This window comes from Malania oleifera, chromosome 10, assembly GCF_029873635.1.
Source record: "Malania oleifera isolate guangnan ecotype guangnan chromosome 10, ASM2987363v1, whole genome shotgun sequence".
Lineage (NCBI taxonomy): Eukaryota > Viridiplantae > Streptophyta > Magnoliopsida > Santalales > Ximeniaceae > Malania > Malania oleifera.
The window spans coordinates 29,359,687-29,387,685 of NC_080426.1; the positions used below are offsets into that span (position 1 = coordinate 29,359,687).

Here is a 27,999-nt window from a genome sequence, read left to right on the forward strand (position 1 = left end):
TATGCTTCATATTGTATTTTCTCTTCTCTTCAATAAAATATCTTCTTTTTCTATTAAAAAAATAAATGAGGGAGGAGAGATAATGTTTTGAAGTTAGATTTTGACAAGGCTTATGTTTGTTGTGTTCTAGAGAAGAATGGTTTGGACTGCAAAAGAGGAAGTGGATGATGAATATAACTTCTGCAGTCTTTTCAGTAATGGTGAATGGAGAAAGTCAGTCATGGTTTAAAGCATCAAGGGGTGTGAAACAAGCGGATCCACTTTCTCCATTCCTTTTCACTCCTTACTCTTAAGACTGATGCTTTGAGCAGGCAATGCAGACAGTTGTACCCAAACCCATCCGATCCACCATTTGTTTTGGCTCCAATATCCTTCGCATTGATCACTACGCAGGGGAGACAGATGTACACAAAATACCATACCTTGTGTAATCAGGAACCGCTGCTCAATATACATAACCTAATCCATAAAAATAGGAATACATTCCATACCTTTGAGTGGTTTCGGTGGCACATCGAAAATGTCACAGCTCAATTAGATGACTCTGATACATTAGATTTTTTATAAAAAAAAAATTTATTATAGTTTCAAAAGAATTCATCTATAATTTTATCAATTTAGCATTTTTGCAATTAGAACAACATATATAAATATACATATATATATATATATATATATATATATATATACATATATAACAGAATATCTTTACCAGTCACACCAGGTCAAGCTTAGTCAAGCTCTGCTGGGAGGGCCAAGTACACATCAGTTTACTGATTTTCCAGGTTTGATGAGTGACTCAGCCCAGCCAATTGACCAGGCTCAGTCCAACCACGTCAGATGGGCCCAACAAAACAGGGTCTTTAAACACTACCTCAAACATGGTCCAATGTATAAAATTTTGTAATAGAAAAGCATACAAGCACATGCAGACATGCATACACACATTTTAGCCTACATAAACCATTTGGAGCCAATTAACATTCAAAGTTAATTACAAATTCAATGATCATCTTGCATGGAATCAGAAGCCAAATGAAGGCAGATTTTTAACAAAAAGAAGAGGACAGGGAGAAGAACAACACAAACAGTAATCATTACCTTGAAAAGGTTGAAAGGCATTTGTTTCTGAATGCGAAAACTACGAACTTTGTCATGATCCACAAGATCAAAGTAAATATCCTTGCCAATTTGTTCAAGAAGGTCCTCATTACGTGCAACCTAAAAGTGAAAAAATAATCAGATAAGCATTAGGCAAGGATGCTAAACTCTATAAACAACTACCCATTAGGAGGTGCACACGCAAAAGAGAGAGAGAGAGAGAGAGAGAGAGAGAGAGAGAGAGAGAGAGAGAACCTTTATGATAGTATACAAGTGCGCCTCTGCTTTTTCCTTTCTCTTCTGCTCCTTTTCTTCCTGCTCTTTCTTTAACCTTATCTGGAATGCGTTGTTAAGAGCTCTTTAAAAAATTGTAGGGAGAGGGAGAAGAACAGAGAAAGGATTTCAGATAGATAATATGTAAATCACATCTCTTACCCTAAGGTGCTCAGCAATATCTTTCTCGTCAACATTACAGATTATTTTCTCCTTGTCACTTTCGCGTATGTACACAAGCATGTATGCATTTGAATATTTCGTAAATTTGAATGGAGAATTGTTGAAGCCTGGATTTGTGTGTGGCAACTGTTGAGTGAAGAGAACAGAAAAGGCATCAACACAAACAAAGGTAATATGAGTGTACATAGACTTGGAGAATCACTGAGATATCTAGTGCTGCTTGCAAAAGTATTACCTCTTCCTCACCACCATACTGCTCTTCTAATGCCCTCTTCCAATCTTCTTTTGTTACCCGTTCATCATCAAATTTAAACCTAAAAAGTAAAAACAACAAAATCTAAGCAAGTTCAACAATTTAAGAACCCCAAGATTGAACAAAACCAAACAGGACTAAATTTTTTACTCTTTCATTAGAATTGGAAAGTATGAAAGAAGTATGAAGAAGGATGAGATCCTTCCAAAGAAAATACAAAACAAAAAGAAAATACAATAAGCACACCCAAACACTACTGAATCTAAAGAACAAAGTCATGGCCTCCATTATCATGGTTGATGCACCTATCTTGACTGAAAATTCCACAACATCTACAGAGAATAACCATTTACTTTGCAAACAAATTATGATTAATAGCAATATCAATGGCACATGAATATTGTAGAAGCTCTAAAAGGACATTAACTCGATGCATAATAATTACATTATTGATTTGGAGTTCAATAATAAGATTTTGTGGATTCATTCATAAAAAATTGTTTTCTTGATTTGACTTCATTTCATAGTTTTTTAAAGTAATGAGAGTTTTTCAGCATATATGGTAGACCAAGTCCAGAATCTAAGTCAGAGAATCATATATATTTGAAGCTTTTTCAGAAATAATTTTCTCCGGTATTTTTATTTTCAATATTTTTTTGGCTAAATTTATTTTTGAAAGCCTTATTTTATGGCATGTCTTCAAACTAGAAATAGGCAGAGCCAATCAGTCTTTAAACTTTTCAGTTTTGTTCTTGGATGGATTGTTAACTTTTTCTTCTTTCAGAATTTTATTTTCTAAGTACATTTAATAAATTCCGATGGGGGATATTTCCTTATTTACAAATAGGAGAATAACTCAACTCCCATCAAAATTCTGGAAAAAAACCAGAGAAATAAAAGAAACTAAAAGAACAAATAAATACTATGAAATATCAAAGCAAAAGATTCCTCCATTCCCAAGGAACTTCCAAAAAGTTGACTCCCTTAAAGCATCCAAAGCCAACACACCATAAAGAAGCCAAGTGTTGAATCTTCTCCCAAACCAGCCGCCAATACAATTATTTCCCTGAAAATATCCGTGCATTACACTCCAACCATAATCCCCACAACACTGCAAATGTACCACATTTCCAAAAAGCAGCCTTATCCTTTCTTCTTCCAAAACCCTCGAAAGAAATAGCCAACATTCCTTACACTGAACCTAGGCAAACCCAAGTTTCTCCCAACACGCCAAATAATTTATTCCAGATACTCCTCGCAAAATCATAGTGTAAGAACAAATGAGAAGCTGTTTAGAATTCAAACAACAAAGCACACAAACATCTGGAGATAAGGCCTTCAAAGGTCTCCTGATTTGAAACCAAGCTGCTCATTGTACTTGAAACAAGATACAAACTGCTGCTTTTCATGGAATGAGGAAAATATGCAACACCGGTGCCTTTTTGGCACCCAAGGCAAAGGCGAACCCGGTGCATATGGCATGCATCTTACACAGGTCGCCTTGCCTGAGGCCATGGCCTTAAATTTCCACAGAATTGTCAAAATTTCCGTCGAAATTTTCGATTTCCGTCACCCTCAAAATCGAAATGGCAGTTGATTTACGTCTTGCATAATTTCCATCAAAATCTCAATGAATCATCCGAAATTTATCGAAATCTCGAAATTTTAGCGACACGTATCGAAATTCTAATCATACAATGAAATTTCGTCGGAATTCAAATGAGAGATTTAGGAGTGAAGTGAAATTTCTATTTTAATTTATTTTATTTATTTTATCAAAACAAAAGATTATTACAAGTGCTTTTGAAATTATATGAAAAAATAAACTTACAGAAACATTTTACTTAACCATTCATATCTAAATTATTATTATTTGTATAATAAATATTATTTAAATGATTTATGAATTTCATTTGTATTAACTAAATATGTTTAATGTACATTATCTCACAAATATGTTTGATACACATAATATTTTACAATTTTTCTACCTCATACAAAGCATATATGTATTTAATTTGTTATATATTAGTCCCAAAACTTATATTATTATGTTTATTAACCATTTCTAAAGTTTCACAAAGAATTTCATGTTTTACTACTAATTTACGTTATTTTTTCAAATCGAAATCCAAATTGACATCGTAATTGAAATTTCCGTTGAAATTTCCGTTTTTTTTTTAGATTCGAAATTTGAATCGAAATTGAAATTTAAGGTAGGTAAAGGAAATTGCATTACTGGGCACAAAAGGGGTGCATAACCAAAAAAAAAATTAAACAACAATAAGATAAAAGAACAAAAACTACAAGCGAAAACAATCAATGAAATCAATGGCAGCTTGACTACTAATAAAATGCTGCCCCTTGATCTATAGGTACAATGTTAAGCCAATCTTCAATCTTTATTAATTTTATTGGCTGCCAGTTATAACCCTCAAAAGCCTTTCTATTACTCTTCCTCCACAGAAGCTAAAAAGAGGTCTGACGAACTAACTGTACATGTGGTTTTAAATTTCAATGAAATTGTCGCAATTTCTGAATTCCATCACCTTCAAAATCGAAATGGCAGTCAATTTCCGCCTTAAAAAATTTCTGTCGAAATTTCAATGAATCATCAGAAATTTATCGGAATCTTGAAATTTCAGCAGAACTTAGAAATTTTAACTATATAATGACATTTCCTTGGAATTCAAATGTGAGATTTAGACACAAAAAAGATCTCACCACAGGAAAAGTGTGCCCCAAGTGCACTTATAACAATTTACAGCATAATACTCACAAAAATATGTAAAACTATAAAAGCAAGCAAACATTCCTTTCTGATGTTCAGCAAGACTGGAGAGCATTCTTGACTTAATTTTCTTCTGTTCTATTCTCTTTCAGAGGATGCAATGTCCTGCTCCTTGTACTCCTTCCTTCTAATAAATTTCTTTGATCTTAAAATATTTGAAAAATGAAAAAGCAAATATATGATATGTTTCAAATAAATATGCTCAACACTAACACAAAAGATACAACTACACAAAGAAAGCATCTTTGCACAAGAAGGTCAAAGAAGTCACTAAATACATTATAATTCCATCTATCTCCACCTTCAAAGAGGATCTGCTTCGCTACCTCTTCCCCCCTTTTTGATCACAGAAGAAGTATATTAAGAGAGAAGAGAGAACTACAATCTAGGAGAGGACAAGAGATCCCCAAAGCACGGGGAAGAGAGAGAGAGGGAGAATAAAAATGATATAAAAACAAAAAAAAAACTAAAAACCCCCTAAAATTAAAGAAAACCCCTCTTTAGCCCTTCCCTTTATAATTGGTGGAGATATGGAAATTTGCTAGTTCCTACAGACCTCTAGTCCCTTTCCTTTTGGCCCCACCAAAAACCGACTTCATTCCCTCTAGGATCAGCCAGCCAGATTCCCATTATCATCCAGAATTTTTTGAGCACCAATTTCCTGCACACTAATCTCCACCACTGGAGCAGGTAGTAACCCATAACTACTGGAGCAGGTCGTAACCCATACCTTCATTGATTAGTCACAGCCAAGTCTACACACAAACCCCCCTCCTCAACAATGGAAACATCCTCCAGACCTTCAAGTGAAGAAGAGGACACATAAGTAGTATCATACTCACTATCCTCTTCCGAAATATCCCCTCCTCTCTTTTATTCCTTCTGAAAAGTATTTCCTCCTTTATATTATAATATTAGCTAGACTCCTCAACATAAAACTTTCCAGCATCATCTAATTTTAGAAATTTCCCTCCCCACATATTTGAATTCTTATAATTGCTAAGAAGCAAGCTTTTCATAATTTTTCTTCCTTATTGACACTTATACACCTTCAAATCCCCAGCCTTTTTTACAATCTTTACCACCTCTACACCATGACCCATCGCTAAGACTTTCCTTATTATGGCCTCCATCTGATTGCAAGGCTGCAACTCCTGCTGAACCTGAGTAATCTTAACCATTTCATTACAAAATTTATTGGAAAACATGATCACTATGATCAGAATTTTATTGGACAACTCCCCTGCTCCTAGCATTTCAACATTCTGATCTTGAAAATAAATTTGGAAAAATACCTACCAAATATGAATAAGAAAAAGCCAAATCATAATATTTCCTATTCTCCATTTTGCATAGCATCCATATCATCAATGCAAGAAGCCCCTTCACCCGTAACCCAAGCCTCCACCCTTTAAGAGAAGCCACCTACGTGAGACTCTCCAATTGATAAGGATGCCTCTTCATACCCCCACTGTCTGTTTTACTGTAGCCCCTTCAGTAAAAAGGCTGCATAATTCACCAATCAGGCCAAGTCCATTGAAATTTTTAAAAGAAACCCTTCCCTCTCCCAGCAGGCCCACAAAATTCAACTACTCGTAGGCCCATATTCTAAAGCCCACCATTCTTAGGCCCAACATCCTGAAAAGTTCCATTACCGATTAAATCAACAGTACATGAATTAGAAGTCCCACTACTCTCTGACCCAAGCAGCATCATCTTTGTTGAAGATTCACTTGCAAGAAACCCCAGATCTGCCACCACCATCACTTTCCATGAGCAGACAATTCCAAAGGAAGTTCTCTTCCCTCAACAACCTCAATCCTTAGATTCCCATTTTAACCTCTTTGGCACCACCCCTTCACGATTAGATTCATTCAATAAATTTCTCCCTACCAAATGCTGTAATCCTTCCACAAAACTTTTCCAACTACCTCCTTTCAAAACCTTCAGGAACAAAAACCGAAGACTCCTGGACTCCCAACTCAAGAAATCTGCCAATCCGAGTGCCGAATCACAACAACATAATTAAGATGATCAAATTTGTTTCTCCGAACAAACCTGCTCAGACGAGACCACGTCAAGGACAAACTCTGAAAATCCATTTTACCTCCAACACAGGAGTGACCAATTGATTTCTTTTCATTCTTCTAGTTCTCGATCAATACCACAACAACACTTGCTCTCATCCTCTCTGGTCTCAAATCAAAGGATTTTAAAGGATTTCTCTTTGATTTGCACTAATTGCGAAGATTGTTCTCCATCATGGCTGATGATTAGTATCATAAAAGATAAATAGAGGATAATCTTGTCATTATTAGAGGATTATAATCAATAAATAAATTACTTGAGTGAACCATCAAAGCACAAAGGACTTCAGTCCTAGAAATGAGCTAAGAACATCAATAACCAGAGTGAACAAAAACAGAAAAGGATGATCTCCGCGCCTCAACCCATGGACACTGCTATCAACTATACTAAGTTGTCTCAGCTTTTGGAGTGACAAAAGGAGCCAGTTGACCGCAAACACCCTCTGTTCTGCATTTTCCAACTGAAATTGAATAGTCCATGGCCTTCTAAAAAATAGCATGGTTATTTTCACAAAATTGCCTAAACTAAATAGAGAAATAACAGAAACAACAAAATTAAAAACTTCATTATCTTACTGTAGTCCAATCCAACCAAATCAAAATAAATAGTTATACACCCTCATTACTTGGAAGCATGACCTTAAATTTCCACGAAATTGTCAAAATTTCCGTCGAAATTTTCAATTTCAATCACCCTCGAAATCGAAATGACAGTCAATTTCCATTTTGCATAATTTCCATCGAAATCTCAATGAATCATCCGAAATTTACAGAAATCTTGAAATTTTAGCGAAGCTTCTTGAAATTTTAACTATGCAATGAAATTTCCTCGGAATTCAAATGAGAGATTTAGGAGTGAAGTGAAATTTCTCTCTTAATTTATTTTATTCATTTTTATCAAAACAGAAGATTATTACAAATGCATACTTACAACAACATTTTATTTAATCATTCATGTCTAAATTACCATTATTTGTATAATAAATAATATTTGAATGATTTATGAATTTCATTTGTATTAATTAAAATATATTTAATGCACATTATCTTACAAATATGTTTGATGCACATACTATATTACAACTTTTCCACCTCATACACAACACAGATGTACTTGTAATATATTAGTCCTAAAACTTACATTATTATGTCTATTAACCATTTCTAAAGTTTCACAAAGAATTTCATGCTTTACAATTGATTTTGGTTATTTTTTAAAATAGAAATCAAAATCTCCATCGAAATTTCCATACTTTTGGAGCTTTGAAATTTGAGACCTTGCTTGAAGCATAGCTGTCAAATCAAGACTCAAATAGTCAATAATCCAATCAAGAATTGAATCAAATCAAATCATTAGATTCCATACAAATTTCCAAAATCCATTCTAATAGCATGCATATATTGATAAACGAACAACAAGCAAAATAGTAAAAAATACATTTAAATTTTGACAAATAAAAAAAACATATTTCATGTATATGCTTTCTCTAACAAATGAAAGGGAATCACTCAAGAAATATTAATTAAAAAATGAACATTACACCATTTAAGGGAAGGAATCAAGAAAAAATAATTAAAGAACTGAAATTTTTGTGTTTATCAACAATTTAAAAACAATAATATTCATGCACATTCTTTCTTGAGTTAGAAAGAAAAAAATAATTAACCTAAAAAATGATAATAATACAACTAAAAAAACCAACTCTTGAATCTCAACATAATGAAACATGAGTACCCCTTTAGCCAACGAATGATCTGCTCCTTCTTCTCAATGGCAAAACACTACAGTCCTCCAAAAGCAAAAAATGGTTTTGTGAAGGCGATATAAAGTCCTATTTTTTCCTTTTTTTTAGCTCAAAACTGATGTAGACGAGGAATGCAAGGTAATCGTGTAAAAATAAAAATAAAAATAAAAATTTAAAAATCTTTTTTTTGTGATTCAAACTAGTCGGGTTTGTCAGATTATAATAGGGTGAGAATCATGTGAATAGATGAATTTAGATCGACTCATTACGAGGTGAATCAATAGATTCAGCAACAATTCAGTTGTTTTTAGGTTTCCTAGCAAGATTCGAATTGATTTGGTGTGGGATTTATATGAATCGTGAATTGTAAAATTCTAACAACTATGCTTGCATGTGATATAAAAAAGCAGTGTGAATCCAAAAGCGGATAACATCACTATCTGACTTTCTATGACTCTTGATGCAGGTAACTACCAAATCACATATAGTTGCACATCCAGCTCACACCCCTTCTAGTAAGACATTCAGGGAATATTAAACAGTTAGAACAAACATGCAAGCCAAGAAAACCACAATTTTTAAGAAGAGGAAGAAAGAGAAGCATATTAGCTGACGCTAACAAAACCTCCAGAAGAATATGCATACCACTGATCAGAAAGAGTTGGCCTGATATAAGCATAATAATGTCCACCATGCACCCCACCACTGTGAACCAAAACACTGCAAATAGAGCAATGTATATCACCAACCACCATATGCAAGGTATCAATTAGTTGCAAATAACCACCAATGTAGATTAAAAAATAATATTATTAAAGACAACAGCACAATGGAAAAGCAAATTTTATATAGCTTTAACATACTACACATCAACACTGTTCAATCAAAGGAAAAGAAAGTGAATCCCTCAGCAAGACAAAGATAATCATAATGTTAATAGGCTCTTAGGCAAAAAATAATGATAATATTAATATTAATAAGTCAGTAGACCAGAGAAATATTCATGAGTAACAGTCACCATCTCACTATCATGTTGTGTCCTTCAACTAAACATGTGAAGAGAATCTACACAGAAATAAATACAACATCAACTTCATCAGATAGAAAAACATGGTTCGATAAATTATGCTGGAAAAGGGGCATGTATCTATGTTTTAATGTTGGGAATGCTGTAGATTAAACTACGGCATTTTTTTTATAACAAAATAAAATATCATTAATAGAAAAAGAATTTACAAGAGCAAGAATGAGAAATCTTCCAAGACTAATTGAGACTCTCCAAGACTAAACAAAAACATAAAAGTGCCCAAGATTGAAGTACTGCATTTATTTCTTTATTTATTTATCTATCTATCTATCTATTTTTATAAGAAAATTACTGCATTTATAATATGAGAGTTGAAGTACCTCCTGCCAATATATTGAAAAGAGACATCCCAAAATAATAATGTAACTTATGCAACTATTAGAAATGAAAGTGGAATCAATTAATCAGCTAAACATCCCAAATCATCTCTACTAGAAACAGGTCCCTGACCAGGGTTGGGTTGGAATCAGTAACTTGTGCATCACACAAGTTCTAAACATGCCGCCCCAGGAATTGAGGTGAAGCAAGTTTAAAAATTGTATGTACTTTTGGGAGGGTTAGAAACACTAAACTGCAGCAGAAGACAACGACTAAATTTCAATAACCAGTAGGGAAAACAGACATTAAAAACAGATTTAGATTTTTTAAATTTGCAATGCCATTTAGTATAACAAAAATACATTGTCTGAACTTTGTTTTTCTCCACCTAAATAATGTCCTCTTGTTAATAAAATGAAATTATAATTATGCAATGTCAAAGCAGCATCAAATTTTAAGGGAACCCCGTTGCCTAGAAAGGGGATCTTCCCCATCTCTAGAGTGCAACACTTCTCTGAATGACACAACACATGTAATTAATTGATACACCTATAGACCCAATCAAGCAACAGACCAAGTTGGCCTGAGGAACTATAGGTCTAAGCCTGGTTTACTTGAAAATGCCTACCCAACCCAGCCTTGACGTGTGCGCATCTAACATACAGAACTCTGTGTGTGCACACATCATACATTATTATTTTGTGCGTAATATATTTAAATAACTTCTAATTAATTTGAGCCCAGACACAAGGTCTTTACGTCATGTTTAGAAGGTGGGGAATGAAGGTTAATTACAACCACATGGTCTATGCCATCCTACCCTCTCCCACAATCCCACATCAATTCCTACCCCTCCCATGATCCCACATAAATTGGAATGCAAGAGTGGACACTGTAGATTACAAATAACCACCCCCACCCCTATCCCCACCCTCCCAAAAAACAATTTTTACCATAGGAGTTGCCAGTGGCTTCTGCTGGCCTATTGGGCTAGCATGAAGTCCTTTGGGCTCATTTATGCCAGTTCAAAGCTTGTGTATTATTAAATATATGCCAGTCATAGAAGTACGTGCAATGCAGGAGAAAGTTTTGAAGTGTGACAATATAATAAGCTGATCATGTTAAGAACATACTAAAAATTTGAGGAAAATAAATAAATCCATTGATCTATTGATTCTCATATGCATCGTGCACCATATAACATGTGGAGTTTGAATTTACATAAGCATTGCTTATGAAGTAGTACATTAGTTGATTTACTATGTACTTTTAGGCCTTGTTTGGTTACTGGGTATAAAAAACTCAGAACAGGAATGAATTCATCATTCACAAAGACTTGGATGAAAGGAACTTGGAATAGGAACAAAATGAATGATCTGGAACAAAAAGCTATTTATTACTGAATTTTAATTGCCATGGGGAGGGTGGGTATAACCTGGAGCTAATAAGTGGGAAACAAGGAGGTTATGCAACAATGCATAGCACATTGCTGATCTCCAGAACAGTTTACAACACCGCCTCATACGCTCTCCACAAAGCCTGGCAGAATAGCAAGAACGAGTAGACCTCTCTTCACCTTAATCTCCTCCCCCTCCTTCTTATTAATCTGCTTTAAGAAACAAAAAATCCTTTTCTTGAGACAGAGAAAGAAGACAGATAAAGTTATCCGCTTCCACTGCATTCTCTTCTTAATATTTTCTGAGATAGAAGCTTTTGTTTCAAATTCTCTTTTTTCAGTTAATTTAATTCTTGTTTTATGTATTAATCTTCAAAGATTCTGCATCTGCTTTTTAGATTCAATGTGATTGGTGACATTTAAACTTTCACATTTCCAACAATGTCAAATTTGGTTGGAGATTTAGTCAGCAAATGCATGGGCAAATAGTGAAATTTGGTTTTAATTCCTACATGTCTGGCGGGAGCCCCTTGGTGAGCATTATGCAAAAGCAAGGTTAATTTATGATGCAAAGCGGGTTTCTGATAGAATGGCAAACAGAAATTTGGTCATGTGTCATACAATTATCATTGGTCTTTTACAGTGTGTGATGATACTAGAATCAGGGCAGTCATTTCATGGTATAACAAAGAAAGATTGAGTTTCATAGACAATGATTATCACAAGTCTTCCATGGTTTGGAGAGGCAGGCAGCTGACTTGTTTAGAGAGATGAGGTTGGAAGGATTGGCTATTGATCAGTTTACTTTTGGAAGTGTTTTGACGGCTTGTGGAGGTCTTTTTGGCTTTAGAAGACGTCAATCAAATCAATGCCTTTACAACTAGGAATTTAGGACTGATCATGTCGACAAATGTATTTGTGGGTAGTTGTTGCAATTTCAAGTTGAACTTCAACTGAGTACTATATCAAAGAGAATCAATCATTCACAGCCTAACCTGTCCCAGAGACTCTCGACCTTCCCTCGTCTCCTCTTGCCCCATTCCCTCTCCTCGCTGGTAACCCTTAACCCTTTCTCTCCTCTTTCCCTCTCCTTGTCGGTAACCCTAAACCCTTTCGCTCCTCTTCCTTTCTTCCTTCCCTATACTCTCCCTTTCTCCCTCTTTCTTCTCTCGCTCCTTGCACCAGTGGGAGTCCTCCCCTTCCCTCCTGCTTTCACCTATGGCAGATGTAAAGCACTCTGTTTGGATTGAGAGGAAATCATTTGACCTGGTTATCAAAGGTGAGCACACCAACATTGTAAGGTTGACAGAGTCTTGAAGAGATAGTTGCCGTCAATTTATTTGGAGCCTGAGGAGCTTGCCTGGTTCCTTCGACCATGGAAATAGTTCTGGTTTTCAAGTGGAGCCTCACCCTCAACCTCTCTGTGGGTTTGCAGAATGAGGAGCAAGGACAAAAATCTGCCTGTAATCCTGAAATCAAACAAACTTGGCAGGTTCCTCACTCTCTTGGACACAAATAGCAGTGGTTGGAGACAGCTGGTCTTCCCAAAGGGATTTGGCTCCAAGGGAGGAAAGACGTATCCAATGCGGCTTCTTTCATGGGCTGACACCTGCTATCACCCTCTTTCTGGAAGGCCAAGGCCAGATCGCTTCAGACCTTCATCCCTCAGCTCAAATTTGGAGGTAAAGAAGACTTCAGCCCCTCCTGAAGCTCCTTTGACTTTGATGAAGCCTGCAGCATCTCGCTGTTGCCCTCACAGTGTTCACTTCACTGTACTGAACCAATACAACTTATCCCAAGAGCTAACAAGCCACAAGGGCCACACAAGACGAGGAAGAAGACAGAAGGCTTGCAATCTTTTTGCATTAAAAAGAGCATGAGTTTCACTGGTTCTTGTTTCTCCAGATCAAAGTCTGCCAGGCCCAAGCTTTTCTCCTCTTTTGTTCAATTTGGGACAGACTCGGAGGTGGACATCAGCAATTCGTTCAACGAGCTCTTTTTCTTTCGGCCTCCCGACCTTTAAACCTTCTTCTTCAGCCCAACCCAATGCTTTCAGGTCCTTCAATTTCCGCAAAGGTCCACCCAAGGCAGTGGGGAAGGTGACTAATCTCTGGACTACCCCTTCACAGGACCCTCCTACCCCTCAGGTTGTGGCATCTTGAGACGCTGAGGAGCCAGAATCAGGGCTCCCTAACACATGGACTGCGACCACTGATTTAACCCTGATTCCAGCTCCCACAACCCTCTTTGAGGTTTTACAAATCAGCCCCAGGCATGAGGAAGGGCAGTCCCAACATTGAAGCATTGATTGGTTCAGATCCGGATAGCACACGATTCAAGGAGCAGGTTTCTGATTGGGTGCTACAGAAGGTGAAAATGGTCAGCAAGGCCACTGATGTTTCTTCCAAAGGTTTTGAGACTGTTTGAGGAGATTGGAAAAAGAAGAAGAGAGAGGCATAATTTATTTCTAGGAAGCCCATAAGCAACAACAGGAAACCGAATACAAACAGGGAGTTAAGATGCCTGGAATGTTCAGTAAATTATGGTAAATTGGGAGGATGTACAAATTTGGTGGAGGAAAGTAGTAGCATGGTTTGCATTAAGGAAAATTGTGCGGGGACTAACTAATAAATCCAAAAGAAGTCTAATCAGGTCCTTTCTTAAGGAATGGAGAGGCAACATTGTCTGCTCACAGGAAACCAAAGTGGAAAATATGAATCAATTTCTAGTCAAAGATCTATGGGGATGGGAGACTTGGGGTTGGGCCTACATTGGTGCTGCAGGCAACACAGGAGGAATTTTTGTTTGGAATCTCAATGTTGTGGAAATGCTAGATCATTCCATCAACTCTTACTCGTCGTGTTTTCTTCAAAAACCTTGATGATAATTTTCTATAGGCTCTTGCAGGCGTCTATGGCCCAGGTGAAAAACCTCATAGACACCTTTTTTTGCACCGAACTCTTGGATCAAAAGCCGAAGGGGCACACCTTGGGTTATCCGAGGAGATTTCAATATGGTGTTGTACCCCCATGAAAGAAGTGGCGGCAAAGCGGACAACGATTCCATGAGAATGTCCTTGAACTTCATCAATGTGAATGGCCTCACTGATCTTCAACTCATGAGACTTTCACTTGGTCCAACACTAGAGAGCCAGCTTCTTTCTTGAGTATGAACAAATTCTTTATTTCAATGAATTGGGATATGAATCCCCATTGCCACTCAGGGACTCCTTCCCAGGCCCACTTCAAACCACTTGCCTATTCTCATTGACATAGGAGGAATCAAATGGGGACCAACCCCTTTCTACTTAGAGAACATGTGGTTACAATGGTTCTAAAGATCTCATTTAGCATTGGTGGTCCATGATTCAAATTGAGCATTAAAGCTAGCTTTGTGCTAGCATCAAAACTAAAGAAGTTGAAAGAAAAGCTCAAGGTATGGAAAAAGAACACCTTCGCGAATATTCATGCAAAAAGGACCACTATTCTTAATGACATCAAGGATCCTTATGAACAGGAGCTGGGACAAGGGCTCAATACCGACGGTAGGGCAAAAAGGGTATCGCTAAAGAAGGAATTGATTGAGTTTATTAGCCTTGAAGAGATTGCCTGGAGGTAGAAATGTAGATCCTTATGGCTTAAGGAGGGAAATCGGAACACTAGACTTTTCCACCAGACTGTGAATGTTCACTGCAAACTGAACAACATTTCTAGCATTGAAATTGAGTAAAACACCTTGTCAAAGGAATGGGAAATCAAAAGTATCTCTGAGTTCTACAAAGTTGTTTACTATGAAACTGAAAACAAGAGACCTATAGTGGATGGCATCAATTTCAAATTTCTCAGCCCCTCTATCGCAAAGTATTTGGAGAGACCTTTTAGAGAAGCTGAAATCCTCCAAGCTATCAGCATGGTCTTAAATTTCCACGAAATTGTCGAAATTTCCGATTTTCGTTAACCTCGAAATCGAAATGGCAGTCGATTTTTGTCTTGCTTAATTTTCGTTGAAATCTCAACGAATCATCCGAAATTTATCGAAATCTCGAAATTTTAGCAAAACTTGTCGAAATTTTAACTATACAATGAAATTTCGTTAGAATTCAAATGAGAAATTTAGAAGTGAAGTGAAGTTTGTATCTTAATTTATTTTATTTATTTTATCGAAACAAAAGATTATTACAAATGCTTTTGAAATTATATGAAAAAATATGAAAAAATAAACTTACAATAACATTTTATTTAACCATTGTCTAAATTACCATTATTTGTATAATAAAAAATATTTAAATGATTTATGAATTTTATTTGTATTAACTGAATATGTTTAATGTACATTATCTTACAAATATGTTTGATACACATACTATTTTACAACTTTTCCACCTCATACAAAACATAGACGTATTTAATTTGTAATATATTAGTCCTAAAACTTATATTATTGTGTTTGTTAACCATTTCTAAAGTTTCACAAAGAATTCCATGCTTTACTACTAATTTTTGTTATTTTTTCAAATCAAAATCAAAATTGACATCAAAATTGAAATTTTCGTCGAAATTTTCATATTTTTGGAGCTTCGAAATTTGAGTCGAAATCGAAATTTAAGACCTTGGCTATCAGAGATTGCAATGGAGACAAAGCACCTAGTCTAGATGGTTTCTCCTTATCTTTTTTCCAGTCTAATTGGGGAGCTCTCAAAAAAGATTTTATCAGCCACCTTTGAGGATTTCTCTAGATCAAGTAGATTTGTGTGCAGCATGATTGCCACTTTTCTTACTTTGATTTCAAAGAAATCAGGGACCATTAACGTTAAGGACTTTCGTCCAATCAGCCTAGTGGGAAGTATTTATAAGATCCCCACTAGATTCCTTACTAAGAGGATCAAAAGAGCCATTCTGAAAGTTGATGGGTAATGTCATCATGCTTTTTTGTGGCCAAAAGACAAATCATGTATGCAGCCCTCATCACTAATGAAGTGGTGGATACCTATCAAAGGGAAAGAAAACGTAGTGTGCTTTGCAAGCTTGGCGTGAGCCTTTGACCATGTAACTGTAACTTTCTTCACTATCTTCTTAGAGAGATTGGTTTTAGGGACCGATGGTGCAGATGGATCGCCCATTGCATCAATATACCACTCAGTGCTCATCAATGGATGCCCTATTGATTTCTTTCACTCCTCCAAAGGATTGAGACAAGGGGACCCTTTGTCCCCCTTCTAGTTCATTGTGGTGACGGAGGTGTTGAGCCTCATGCTGAAAAAAAAGCTACCAAAAGAGCTCCTTAAAGGTCTCACATCTCTAGTTCGCGGATGACACTGTAATTGCTTTTTGAAGATGACCCTCTCCACATTAGGAATCTGTTATGTATTTTGCAGTGTTTGAGGCTTTCTCAGGTTTGAAAGTAAATCTTGGAAAAAGTGAGTTTATTCTTATTGATGACAGACTAACGGTTAAGGAAGACCTTGCCTTGCAGGACTTTTGGGCTTCAAATTGGAGTCTTTCCTTATCAACTACCTTCGGCAACCTCTTGGAACCAAATTCAAAGATAAAGAAGGGACCCCATTATTGAGAAGTTCGAAAAAAGGTTGTATGGAAAAGGAACTTTTTTGACAAGAAGTGGCAAACTCACTTTTATTAAAAGCACTTTGACAAATCTTTCCGCTTATTTCATGTCCCTCCTCCCCCTACTGGCTTCTATTGCCAAGAGATTGGAAGGAATTTGAAGGAGATTCATATGGGGGAGCTTGGGGACAGAATTCAAGTTCCTCCTGGTCAAATGGGGCATGGTGAAATGAAATAACCTATTTGTTTAGGAGGCTATGGTTTCAAGTCCCTCCACATCTTCAATAAAGTCCTTCTTGGGAAATGGCTGTGGAAATTCATGATAAAGATAGGTCATCTTCGAGGTGGAATCATTGCTGTGAAATATGGGCTTGAGCACAATGATTGGATCTCCTGAGTTGGCAGAGGACCACATGGTGTAGGGGTGAGGAAATACATAAAGAAAGGTTGGAATGACATCTTTTCTTGTATTAGATTCCAAGTGGAGAATGGTAACTACATTTATTTTTTGGTATGATGTGTGGAGTAATCAAGAGGCTCTTAGTGTCTTATTTCCAGCCATTTATAGCTTGGACTGCAACAAAATGCCCGTATAAGTCAGCACCTTCATACAACAAATCAAGGGTTTTCCTGGAACATCCCATTCCATAGAAATGTGGAAGACTGGGAACTCCTTCAGCTCACTGACTTCTACAGTAATCTCTACAAGTTCCAGCACCTAAACACAAATCTTCCTGTTTGGACCTTAGATAAGAAGGAGGTCTTCACTGTTAGATCCTTCTACAGGAGACTTTTTTCTTTGAAGTCAAACAACACTTACTTCCCTTGGTCTCAGATTTGGAGGACATCAGCCTCTACAAAAGTTGCCTTTTTTACCTGGGAAGCAACTAATGGTAAGGTCTTGAACCTGGAGAACTTGCAGAGACAGGGGTTCTCCGTCACCAATAGATGCCCCCTTTGCATGGGGATGCAGAATCAGTTGAGCACGTCCTTCTTGATTGCCTCTAGACCACAAATATTTGGAATTTGGATCTGACACTGATTAGGCAATGGTGGGTGGGTTACTGCCAGCTCTGTGGAGGGGAGCTCTAGACTGGAGAGGGATTCGGGCAACAAAGGAAAGGAGAAAGTTTATCTTTCATTCCTCTAACAATTTTTCTGCCATGTTTGGAAAGAGAGGAGCAGGAGAGTGTTTATAAATTCAATCTAATCGCTTCAGATCAGCAAATAGCAGTGGTTTACTGCGGTTACTAGTTGGCTTAGTGGCCTTGTAGCAAATGACTTCAGTGTAATTTTTCATTTTTGTGACACCCTTCAGGGTGGGTGGTTGATTTCCTGTACTTCGGGCTGGCATCCCCTTGATGCCCTTTCAATATATTATCCTTCACTGATCAGGAATATATCAGAGAGAATCAATGTATGGGTGAAAAGGTTCTTTAAAAATTCTGTTCTACTGCCTATGATAATATCAAATCTCATTGCTCTCATTTTCAACTAATTAGTATTAGCAGCTTCTAATGACATTTGAAACTTCTAAATTATTTTTCATTTTCATATATTGGCACAAGATTACATATAAATGCATTTTTTATGGCATCAATTTGTAATTTATTGGCCATTTTTAATGCTGTTAAGGTGATTGTAAATTCCAGGAGAGAGAGAGAGAGAGAGAGAGAGAAGAATCAACCTCAACTTTAGTTTCTCAAAGGGAAAAAGCTAGCTATATATATATCAATATTTTAAAAGGCGAAGGTGTAAGGCAAGGCGTTTTACCCTCTGCGAGGCGAGGCGTAAGCCTTAAGGCATTGAGGCATAAGCATTTTGGGACTGTTTTTTTTAAATAATTAATAAATAAAATAAATTTATATATAGTATAAAAGTGAAAACTGAAACAAATCAAAAGCAGCTGCAGCTTACCTTGAGTTTTAGAGACACTGGTAGGGAGTCTCTTCGGAGTCTGCTACAAACAACACTGGAGAGAGAGTTGAATACTCAAATTAGTTCAAGGAGAGACCTCATACCGAGAAGAGATCTCGAAGCAGAGAGGCTGTAGGGGGTCTCGGAGAGAGACGGTAGGCTGTAGAGGGTCACTAGAGAGAGACGAGAGGTCCAAATGGGTCATCGGAGAGAAACGAGACGTCAAAAGGGGTCGTCAGAGGCAAATGAGAGGTTGGAAAGGGTCGTCAACTCGTCAGAGAGAGACGAGAAGCTGGAGGAGTCTTCAAAGCCAGACGCAAGCGTGGAAGGAGACAAGAGGTCCAAGGGGTCGTCAGAGAGAGACGAGACGTCGGAAGGGGTTGTCGACTCATCGGAAAGGGACGAGAAGCTAGAGGAGTGGTCAAAGAGAGAAGGAAGCTTGGAAGAAAGAAACTTCGTCGATGGAGGGGGATTTTGACGCTCATCAAAGCCCTATTAGTTTTGTTTACTTGTTTTTTTTTTTAATATTTTAAATCAGGCTGCTCCCAAAAGGCGTATGTCTTCCCATATGAGGCATAAAAAGCACACCTTTTGTCCTGAGACGTACGCCTTCCCAGATGAGGCATAAAAAGCGCACCTTTCGTCCTGAGGCGTACGCATCCTCCCTTGAGGAGTACGCATTTTAGGATTAAACCTAAGGGCGTTTTATGCTCAAAATGCATCAAGCCTCATGAACGCCTTTTAAAACACTGATATATATATACATATCAGAAAAAAGAAAATATATTATCAAGGCATCAAGGGGATGCCAACCCCCCTGTAGAGTGTCGCAAACATTTATTATTACAAAATGATCAGTAACAATTTTCCCACTAAGCCAGCTGGAGACAGCAGTAATCCATTGGGCTTCGCAGGTCTGAAGTGAAGTAGATGAATCTTTGGAGGCTCTCTTATTTCTTTCCTTCCAAGCCCATCAAAATAGGGCGAGAGGGATGAGGTTCAAAGCCTTTTGCTTCTCCTTTGTAGCTCTGATGCCTTTCCAAGCCCAAATCTCCCCTTCAACTGATTTGCCGTAACCCACCGCAACCCAATCATCGAAAGATTCCACATGTTCCTTGTCCAGGGGCAGTGGGAAAGAACCCATTCGTGACTGTAAGCACTCTTTTCTGCAGATTTTCTAGCACTAAAATATTCTATGTAGGGGACTCCCAAGCAAAAAAAGCCCTTTGAAGGGACAGCTGTCCTCCAAATGTGAACCTTGGGGGGTTTATTGCAATTTGTTCCCAGTGGTGAGAGCTTCTTATAAAAATATTTAACAAAGAGAATGCCATTTTTGTCCAAAGCCCATTTTGGCTCATTAGGGATGTTTTGGTGAGGGAAATTGTATAGAAATTTGTAGAATTCAGAGAGTGTGTGAAGTTCCCAACCTGCCACGTTCCTTAAAAAATGAATGTCCCAGAAAATTCCCTGACCAGTGATTTGGAAGTAATGACTGATAAGGGCATCTCTGTCACAAGCCAAGCTGTATATGGAAGGAAGTGCAGCTTTAAGAATACAATTCTCGCGCCACACATCATGCCAAAAGTAAACATTGGTCTTTCCCACTTGAAATGTTTGAGGAAAATCATCCCATCCTTTCCTGATGAATTTCCATACACCCACTCCATAGGGGCCTCCTCTATTGTGTGTTGTCCAATCATCGTGCTCTAGCCCATATTTAGAAACAATAATGTTCCACCAAAGGTCATCTTTCACCTTCACGAACCTCCACAACCACTTTCTGAAGAGAGCTTTATTGAAAGTGAGAAGGGATTCAACCCCAAACCTCCTGAACAAATGGGTTGTTTCACAAATCCCCATCTAACAAGGTGGTATTTAAACTCCTCCCCTAAGCTTCCCCAAACGAATCTTCCCTAAATTCCCTCCAATCTCCTAGCAACTGAGGCCAATAAGGGAAGGAGAGACATGAAGCAAATTGGAAGATTTGTCAAAGTGCTCTTGATAAGAGTGAGTCTACCCCCTTTGGATAAGAAATTTCTTTTCCATCCTGCCAATCTCCTTTCAAGCTTTTAAATAACAGGACCCCAGACTCCTTCATCTTTAAATTTGGCTCCGAGTGGGAGACCGAGGCAATTAATGTGAAAGGTTCCCATCCTGCAACCCAAATGACCAGCAAGGACAACCCCCCCCCCCCCCCCCAGTGATCTCCCCAATAGGAACAAGCTCACTTTTGCCAAGGTTCACTTTTAGGCCTGAGATGACCTCAAACCCTAACAAAATGCATTCGAAAGTTGAGGATATGGAGGGGATCATAATAGTATCATCTGCAAAAAGAAAATGAGAAAATTCTATAAGCCTTCCATGTTTGCCCACCTTGAGACCTCTAAAGATCCCTCCTTCAATAGCTTTCATTAGCATGAGGCTAAGCACCTCCATGACCAAAATAAACAAAAAAAATGGGGATCTCCTTGTTTCAAGCCTCTCGAGGAGAGAGAAATCAGAAGGGCAGCCATTAATGAGCACTGAGAAGCTTGGAGTTTTTATGCATTATGCAATCCAACTACACCAAAGCTCATCAAAGCCCATTTTCCTAAGGAGGCAAAGAAGGAAGTTCCAATTGACATGATCAAATGCTTTCTCCATATCCGGTTTGCATACTATTCCCCTTTTTCCTTCCTTCAAATAGGCATCCACAACTTCATTAGCAATAAGGGCAGCATCCATAATCTGTCTTTCAGCCACAAAAGCATGTTGAAACTAACCAATGACTTCCGATATTGCTTTTTTGAACTTTTCAGCAAGTACTTAGGCAATGATTTTATAAATGCTTCCCACTAAGCTAATGAGGCGAAAATCTTTCATGCTAATGGCCCCAACTTTCTTTGGAACAAGAGTTACAAAGGTGGTATTTATGCAAATGACAAATTTTCCTGATCTATGGAACTCCTCGAACATATTTAACAAGTCATGATTGGGAGGCTCCAGTTAGCTTGAAAGAAAGCCAAGGAGAAACCATCTAGACCCGGTGTTTTATCCCCATTTCAATTTTTAGTAGCTTGGAGTACTTCTGCTTCTTCCAAAGGTCTGTCAAGCCACTCTGCAGTGGAAGAACTAGGGGGTCTAAAATTGATGCCATCCACTGTAGGCCTCTAAGCATTGGGTTGAATGTAGATGTCTATAAAAATCACAAATACCTTTTTAAAATCCTCTTCCCTAGTTAAGGTGACTTCCCCAATTTCAATGCTGGATAGGGTGTTACTTCTACGGTGAGCATTTGCTGCCTGATGAAAGAATTTTGTATTACAGCCTCCCTCTTTAAGTCATAGAGCTCTGGCTTTCTACCTTCAAGATATCTCTTCAAGAATAATCACCCCATACAATTCCTTCTTAAGCATAGCTCTTTTGGCTCTTTGATCATCGTTAAAACCCTGGATTAATTCTTTATCATCAATCTCTTTGATGCCATTAAGGATAACAATCTTCTTCGCTTGAACATTTCCAAAGATGTTTCTATTCCAAATCTTAAGCTTTTCTTTTATTCCTTTCAATTTTGAGGCAAGCACAAAACTAGCCTTCCCCATGACCAAAATAGAAGACCACCAAGTTTTCACTAACTCCCCCAAACCATCATGTTTTAACCACATATTCTCAAAGCAAAAGGTGGTTGGCCCCCATTTAACTGCCCCCATGTCATGGGAGACAGAGAAATGATCTGAGATGGACCTAGGAAGTACTATGAATAACGTGGGAAAATGAAGTTCCAATTCAAGCAAAATTAGGAACCTATCAATCCTTGAAAAGGAAGACGGCTCCCTGGGGTTGGACCAAGTGAAGCTGCCACCAATGACAAGGAGATCAATAAGGTCATTCACAATGATAAAGTCAAGGAATTCTCTCATGCTACTGGTTTCAAGGCTACCCCCTCATGTGAATACACAATCATATTGGAATCGCCTCCAATAATCCAAGGAGCATCCCATCTACTCCTTATCTCAAAGAACTCATTCCTAAAAAAGACCTAGAGGATACTTCACCTGGGCCATACAACCCTATGAAAATCCATTGAAAGTTACCATTCGTGCTTTTGAACAAACAAGAGACTGGGAAGGGGTTTATGGAGTGTTCCAAAAATTCCACCACACTAGGCTTCCACAAGACTAGTATACCCCCTGAGCTACCTACTGCTCCAAGGGATATCCAATCACAAGCAGCTCGGCCCTAGAGTTCATTCATCAAGATCTGCTCCATCATCTTCACCTTAGCTTCTAGCAAGCACACCACATCACCCCTCCAATCCTTAAGGAAGGACTTGATTACGCTACTCTTAGCTTTGTCACAATGACAAAGCAACAAATATTTTTATAGACTCCTGATTAATATTATCAAAACTAAATAGGTTCATTCTCACTTCTAGTCTGTATACCAGGCAGTTGTTCTCATTCCAGAAAGTCATTCTTATGCTTTTTTGTTATATGTAAACTTACAGTGATATCTTACCATGTAAATAGGTTACTACTGCCTTGGCTTTTTAAAATAAATAATATTTGTGCTTACTAAAGAAAACCTTCTTTTGCATTTGCAAGGAAAATATCCTTTTTTGCACTCAAAGAGAAGATACACCATGTGTCTGTGTGTGCATCAAAAGGTAGTCAAGGGGTGCAAACCCATGTACAAAAAGAATTTATTTACAAGAACAAAAAAAAAAACAATCAACTCAAGGAAATATAAACTCAACTGAGTTCTTTTATAAAATTAAAAATAAAAGGAATTAATGGATACACTCAATTACTCTTCATAGTCACTAAACCCAACAATTCAAACAAAAGAATTGACTCTCTACAACTCTCCCAAAAAAGAAATGTAATATTTTTCAGATAAATGCAGAATGAGAAAAGTTGTACGAAATAATCAGCTTGGCTTTTCCTAAAAAATGAAAATGTCACAGATTTAAAAAACAACATAAGTCTATGTAGTAGACTAATCCACCAGCAGCCAGCTGATAAGATCGCTGCTTGTTTTCTTGAAATTGGAGGAAGGCCTAGTAATGGACAGCTAACTATCTAGCATAGACAATTCACCTAACATCGGACATCAAACAATGTTTTCTAAAAGAATTAGATAATTCACTAATTGGTTTCTTTCCTACCACCAACCCCAAACCAATCCCCCCCACACATGTCTGCGGACGCATGCACTAGCCATGAAATCACTTCCATAAAAATTCCGATTACTAATACCTGTGAAGAGTGTAAAGGTTACGAACAGTCCTGTCTGCCTCTGGCGATAAATATTTCCCATTCTCTCTATCAAGATCAAGTTGCAAAGGAAACTCATAGCGATCATTTATCTGTTAATATCAAAAATAGCAGGTTAACAGGCGATAGCAGTTAAAAATGTCTAAACATATAATATAAAATATGTGTACAAATATACATATATTTGAACACTTAATGTCAATCACATCAATTCTTCACTCCTCAATAAGTAATATAACTGAAAACTTTCAAAAAGAAGATTTATGACAATGGACTGCCTAAGGGAGACTTTAGTCCCATATATTTAGGTATATATTAAGAACTTAACGCTTTCTTCTAAACACCACTTTTTTGTACAAGCACTTTTTTTAAGTGATAAGTACCACAAGTGCTAGTGTAATAATGCTGCCAAATGGGGACATAACCTCCCTGATCACTAAGATTGAAAAAATCGTAGGAGAGACACCCACAAACTCACTACCCCCATCTTCCCCCAAGGCCTTTTCTATCCAAAACTCCATTCAAGAAATCCCAAAAGCCAGTCATAGGCTTTTTCAAAATCCAATATCAACACCAAGCCCCTTTTCTTTCTTCTAACCACTTCGTCAACCACCTCATTTGCTACCCATGTAGCATCTAAAATCTATCACCATAAAAGCACTCTAACAAAAGCACTCTACTAATGGGAGATGACATCAACCAAGACTGATGATAATCTGAGTTTAATTAAAATCTTATTAACACTGGTAACCAAACTAATTGGTCTAAAGTCTTTAACTCTAGCAGGAGTAGCATAGTCTTTTTTTGAGCAACAATGTAATAGAAGTGGAGTTGAGGCTCCTACCTACCACCCCATTGTCAAAAATCTCATGAAAGACTTTGAAAAGATCATCCTTCAAAAAACCCAAACTGTCCTAGAAAGAGAGACAGGGAAAGAAAGAGAGAAAGAAAAAGTGGTAAAAACCCATTCAGCCCTGGGGATCTCTCTATCCATCTCAAACACAGCACCTCTAATCTCCTTGACAAAAAGGCTTTCCAAGACACTCCGATTTGCCAATCAAAATAGAATACCAATTCAACCCCTTCAATCCTAGCTCCTCCTAAATTGTTTGAAAATAGGCCCCTATAGAGGTCTATAATCAAGATTCAAAACCATTCACTAGTAAACAACCCCTATGATCTTCTAGTTCTTTTATAAAATTCCTTTTTCTCCTGCCACTCACCACCCTATGAAACAAACCTCGTGTTACAAAACCCATTCTTAACCTAATTCATCCTAGGCTTCTGCCTCCAAACATCTTACCTCAAATGAAGTTGTTCAAACTCATTCGAGAGACCTCCCCTCCATCAGATCATCTAACCCAGCTAGTTTCCGCAAAATGCCTTTTCTTCTTGACCTTGTATCACCAAAGGCTTTCACAAGGGCAGCAAGATGGTTACACAAGCAAAAAAGATAGGTTAAAAAGGATGATAATGACAAGATTATAAAGGGAAGGGAATAGAAAAAGCAATAAGAAGAGATCGCATTGATTAACCCCAGGATTTCTACAAATAAAACTCATATAACTCGACTCACAATTCATCAAATCTCTTTACCTTACTAAATTTATATAATACTGGATCGTTAGATTTACATCCACTAATTAAACTAGCTAATATACCTCCCATATTGGTTAAATTATTCCAATATAAATAATGCCTTTGATAATACCAAATTTCTGTTTCAGACATCATTATCTGTATCACAAGAACATGCCATTTGAACCCAAAGCATTGTTCCTACTCAAACTCTAAAGCAGATGCAGTACTTCCTGCAGTTAAAATGGCCCTCGAGACATCTTTTTTAGAAGCCATATATCGCCTTTTTATGTATCAAAGAGTAGACACAAATATATCATGTTAATGCAGCTAATTAACTCTAATACTAATCAAAATGGATAAATCAATGCAAACTATGTGTAGCTACCATCCAAAAAAGAAATTGTCAAGCCAAAGGATTCATTACTCAATTACTAACCTTTACCATTGTATCCCGCATAAAGTCATATTCAAACCGTTTTAGCTGCAGTTGAAGGACCGGAGGAAAGTCAATAAAAAGGACCCCCTTCCTAGCATCCTGATAAGGTCGAAAAAATAAAGTACAATGAGAACCATCATCAAACACTGTTCATTTGAGCAAAAGACTCTAATAGAAGTACACATACAGACTAGATTTCATAGGGCTTAGCGAAAAAAAAAAAAAAGGAGGGAGAACATCTTCAGGAATCCAAATAAATGTGTGTGTGTGTGTGTGTGTGAGGGTGCGTGTGTGTGTGTGTATACATATGTTTGTATGTATGTATATATATATATATATATATATATGTATATATGTATATATATATATGTATATATGTATATATGTATATATATATATGTATATATGTATGTATCAGAAGAGGGGTTAAATGTAACCAAAGAAAAAAATAAATAAATAAAAACAGAATGAATCATCAAAAAAGATGAAAAAAAAATAAAGAAGACAACTTGCTATCAGAATTGCTCAAACTCATCAAGAATCATTAAAAAACTGTACAGTGGGATTTATTTAAGCAAAGATCTAAAAACACAAGTCAGAATTTACAAAAAAACCATGTCTTGATGAAATGTAACCTGTAAACCATGTTGTTCAGCATGATACTTATTATCACCCTCAAGACGTTCCACTTCTACATACTTGTCAAAAGAAGCATAAACATCCCGACAGCCTTTGACATCAAGCTGAAGATCTGCAATAAAATACAGTTGAGTAAAGCTGATAAACTCAATGATATTATAATCCTGTTACTGTAATTTGAAATATGTACCATAAAATGATTCCTTTCTTGTTGATTTGTAGTCCACATTAATGCATTCAATGTAGTTCATATGGTGCCCTTCAAATAACTGCTGAATGGTGCCCTCAACAACAGTTCCCTAAGAAAAAAAAAAATTTGTCCACTTGAAACACTTCCATGTGAGCAAAGAATCTAAAACCAGATACTTATAATCCCCTATACCTTCATCTTATCTTCAAGCTTTTCACAAAGAACCCTGTTGAGTTCTTGCACATCATGCTGCATGAACGAATCATATGTATCCCATCCAAAAGACTTTGTTAACTCTTTTGTCGCTACACTAGTGTCACTGTACTGGAGCTTATAAAATAAACTTTGCAATGCCAGAGGAATGCTCCCTGACGGCATATCATTCTCGGTTGTTGGCATATGGTACACTGCCTGAAATACACAAATCTCAAAACAGTGTTTCCTTGCAAATATTGTCAATGTGACAAGTTAATAAGAGCAAATATGATATTCTTCTGATGTACATTCTTACCTCTTCTAATAAATTCTTTGTTTATCAAAAATAAAAATTAAAAAAAATAAAAGAGACCAAATATGACCTTTCTGAAGTAAGGAATATGGTACAGTGTCTGGAGGAGGGAATTCATGTAACAAGTAGCTCCCTGGTTCTTAAGTCCGACATAACCTGTCTCCTTTTTTGAGTCATGCGACCAGTAATCAATCACCCTACGGACAGCAACAACAGCTTCAACAATGCAAGTATCATTCACAAGATAACCTCTGCTAGGATCATAGAGTTCACCAAGAGGCATGAATGAAGTGAAACCCCAATCACTCTCACGAGCATTGAACTGATGTTGTGTGTCTGCAGAATGCATCAATGCGAGGGCATGGGAATTATCACCAAACATGTAATTTAATCGCATATTGCATATAAACAAGGGCAGTAGGATTCCCTGCCCTTTTTTTTTTTTTCTTTTTTTTAGTAAGTGAAACCTCTTCTTCTTGTTGTTCTTCTTCTGTTATATGTTTTTATTTTTTCTTTGGGGAAGAGGGACATTGATTCCCAAAACCTAGGCATCTGCCTACATAAAGCATACAAAGAAGAAGAAATATAACTAAAAACAATATATATTTCTAAATGCATCAATTTAAAAATATCACCACCAGTTCATCAAGAATGTTTGGTCATCAAAGTTTAACATTA

At 37.1% G+C, this 27,999-nt stretch overlaps 1 protein-coding gene across 4 annotated transcripts in view; it reads right to left on the reverse strand.

Annotated features, from left to right (window-relative positions):
- Positions 1 to 27,999, reverse strand: part of LOC131166304 (ubiquitin C-terminal hydrolase 12-like) — a 95,082-nt gene that overhangs the window by 56,572 nt on the left and 10,511 nt on the right. For all 4 annotated transcript variants that reach the window (XM_058124736.1, XM_058124735.1, XM_058124738.1 and 1 more), the window contains exons 5-15: positions 27,392 to 27,657; positions 27,006 to 27,224; positions 26,814 to 26,922; positions 26,620 to 26,735; positions 25,985 to 26,083; positions 23,950 to 24,059; positions 9,079 to 9,153; positions 1,793 to 1,871; positions 1,537 to 1,683; positions 1,357 to 1,437; positions 1,102 to 1,221 (exon numbers count right to left, since the gene is read on the reverse strand). In XM_058124736.1, coding sequence (XP_057980719.1) covers positions 1,102 to 1,221; positions 1,357 to 1,437; positions 1,537 to 1,683; positions 1,793 to 1,871; positions 9,079 to 9,153; positions 23,950 to 24,059; positions 25,985 to 26,083; positions 26,620 to 26,735; positions 26,814 to 26,922; positions 27,006 to 27,224; positions 27,392 to 27,657 — 1,421 coding nt within the window. The remainder of the gene's footprint in view (positions 1 to 1,101; positions 1,222 to 1,356; positions 1,438 to 1,536; positions 1,684 to 1,792; positions 1,872 to 9,078; positions 9,154 to 23,949; positions 24,060 to 25,984; positions 26,084 to 26,619; positions 26,736 to 26,813; positions 26,923 to 27,005; positions 27,225 to 27,391; positions 27,658 to 27,999) is intronic.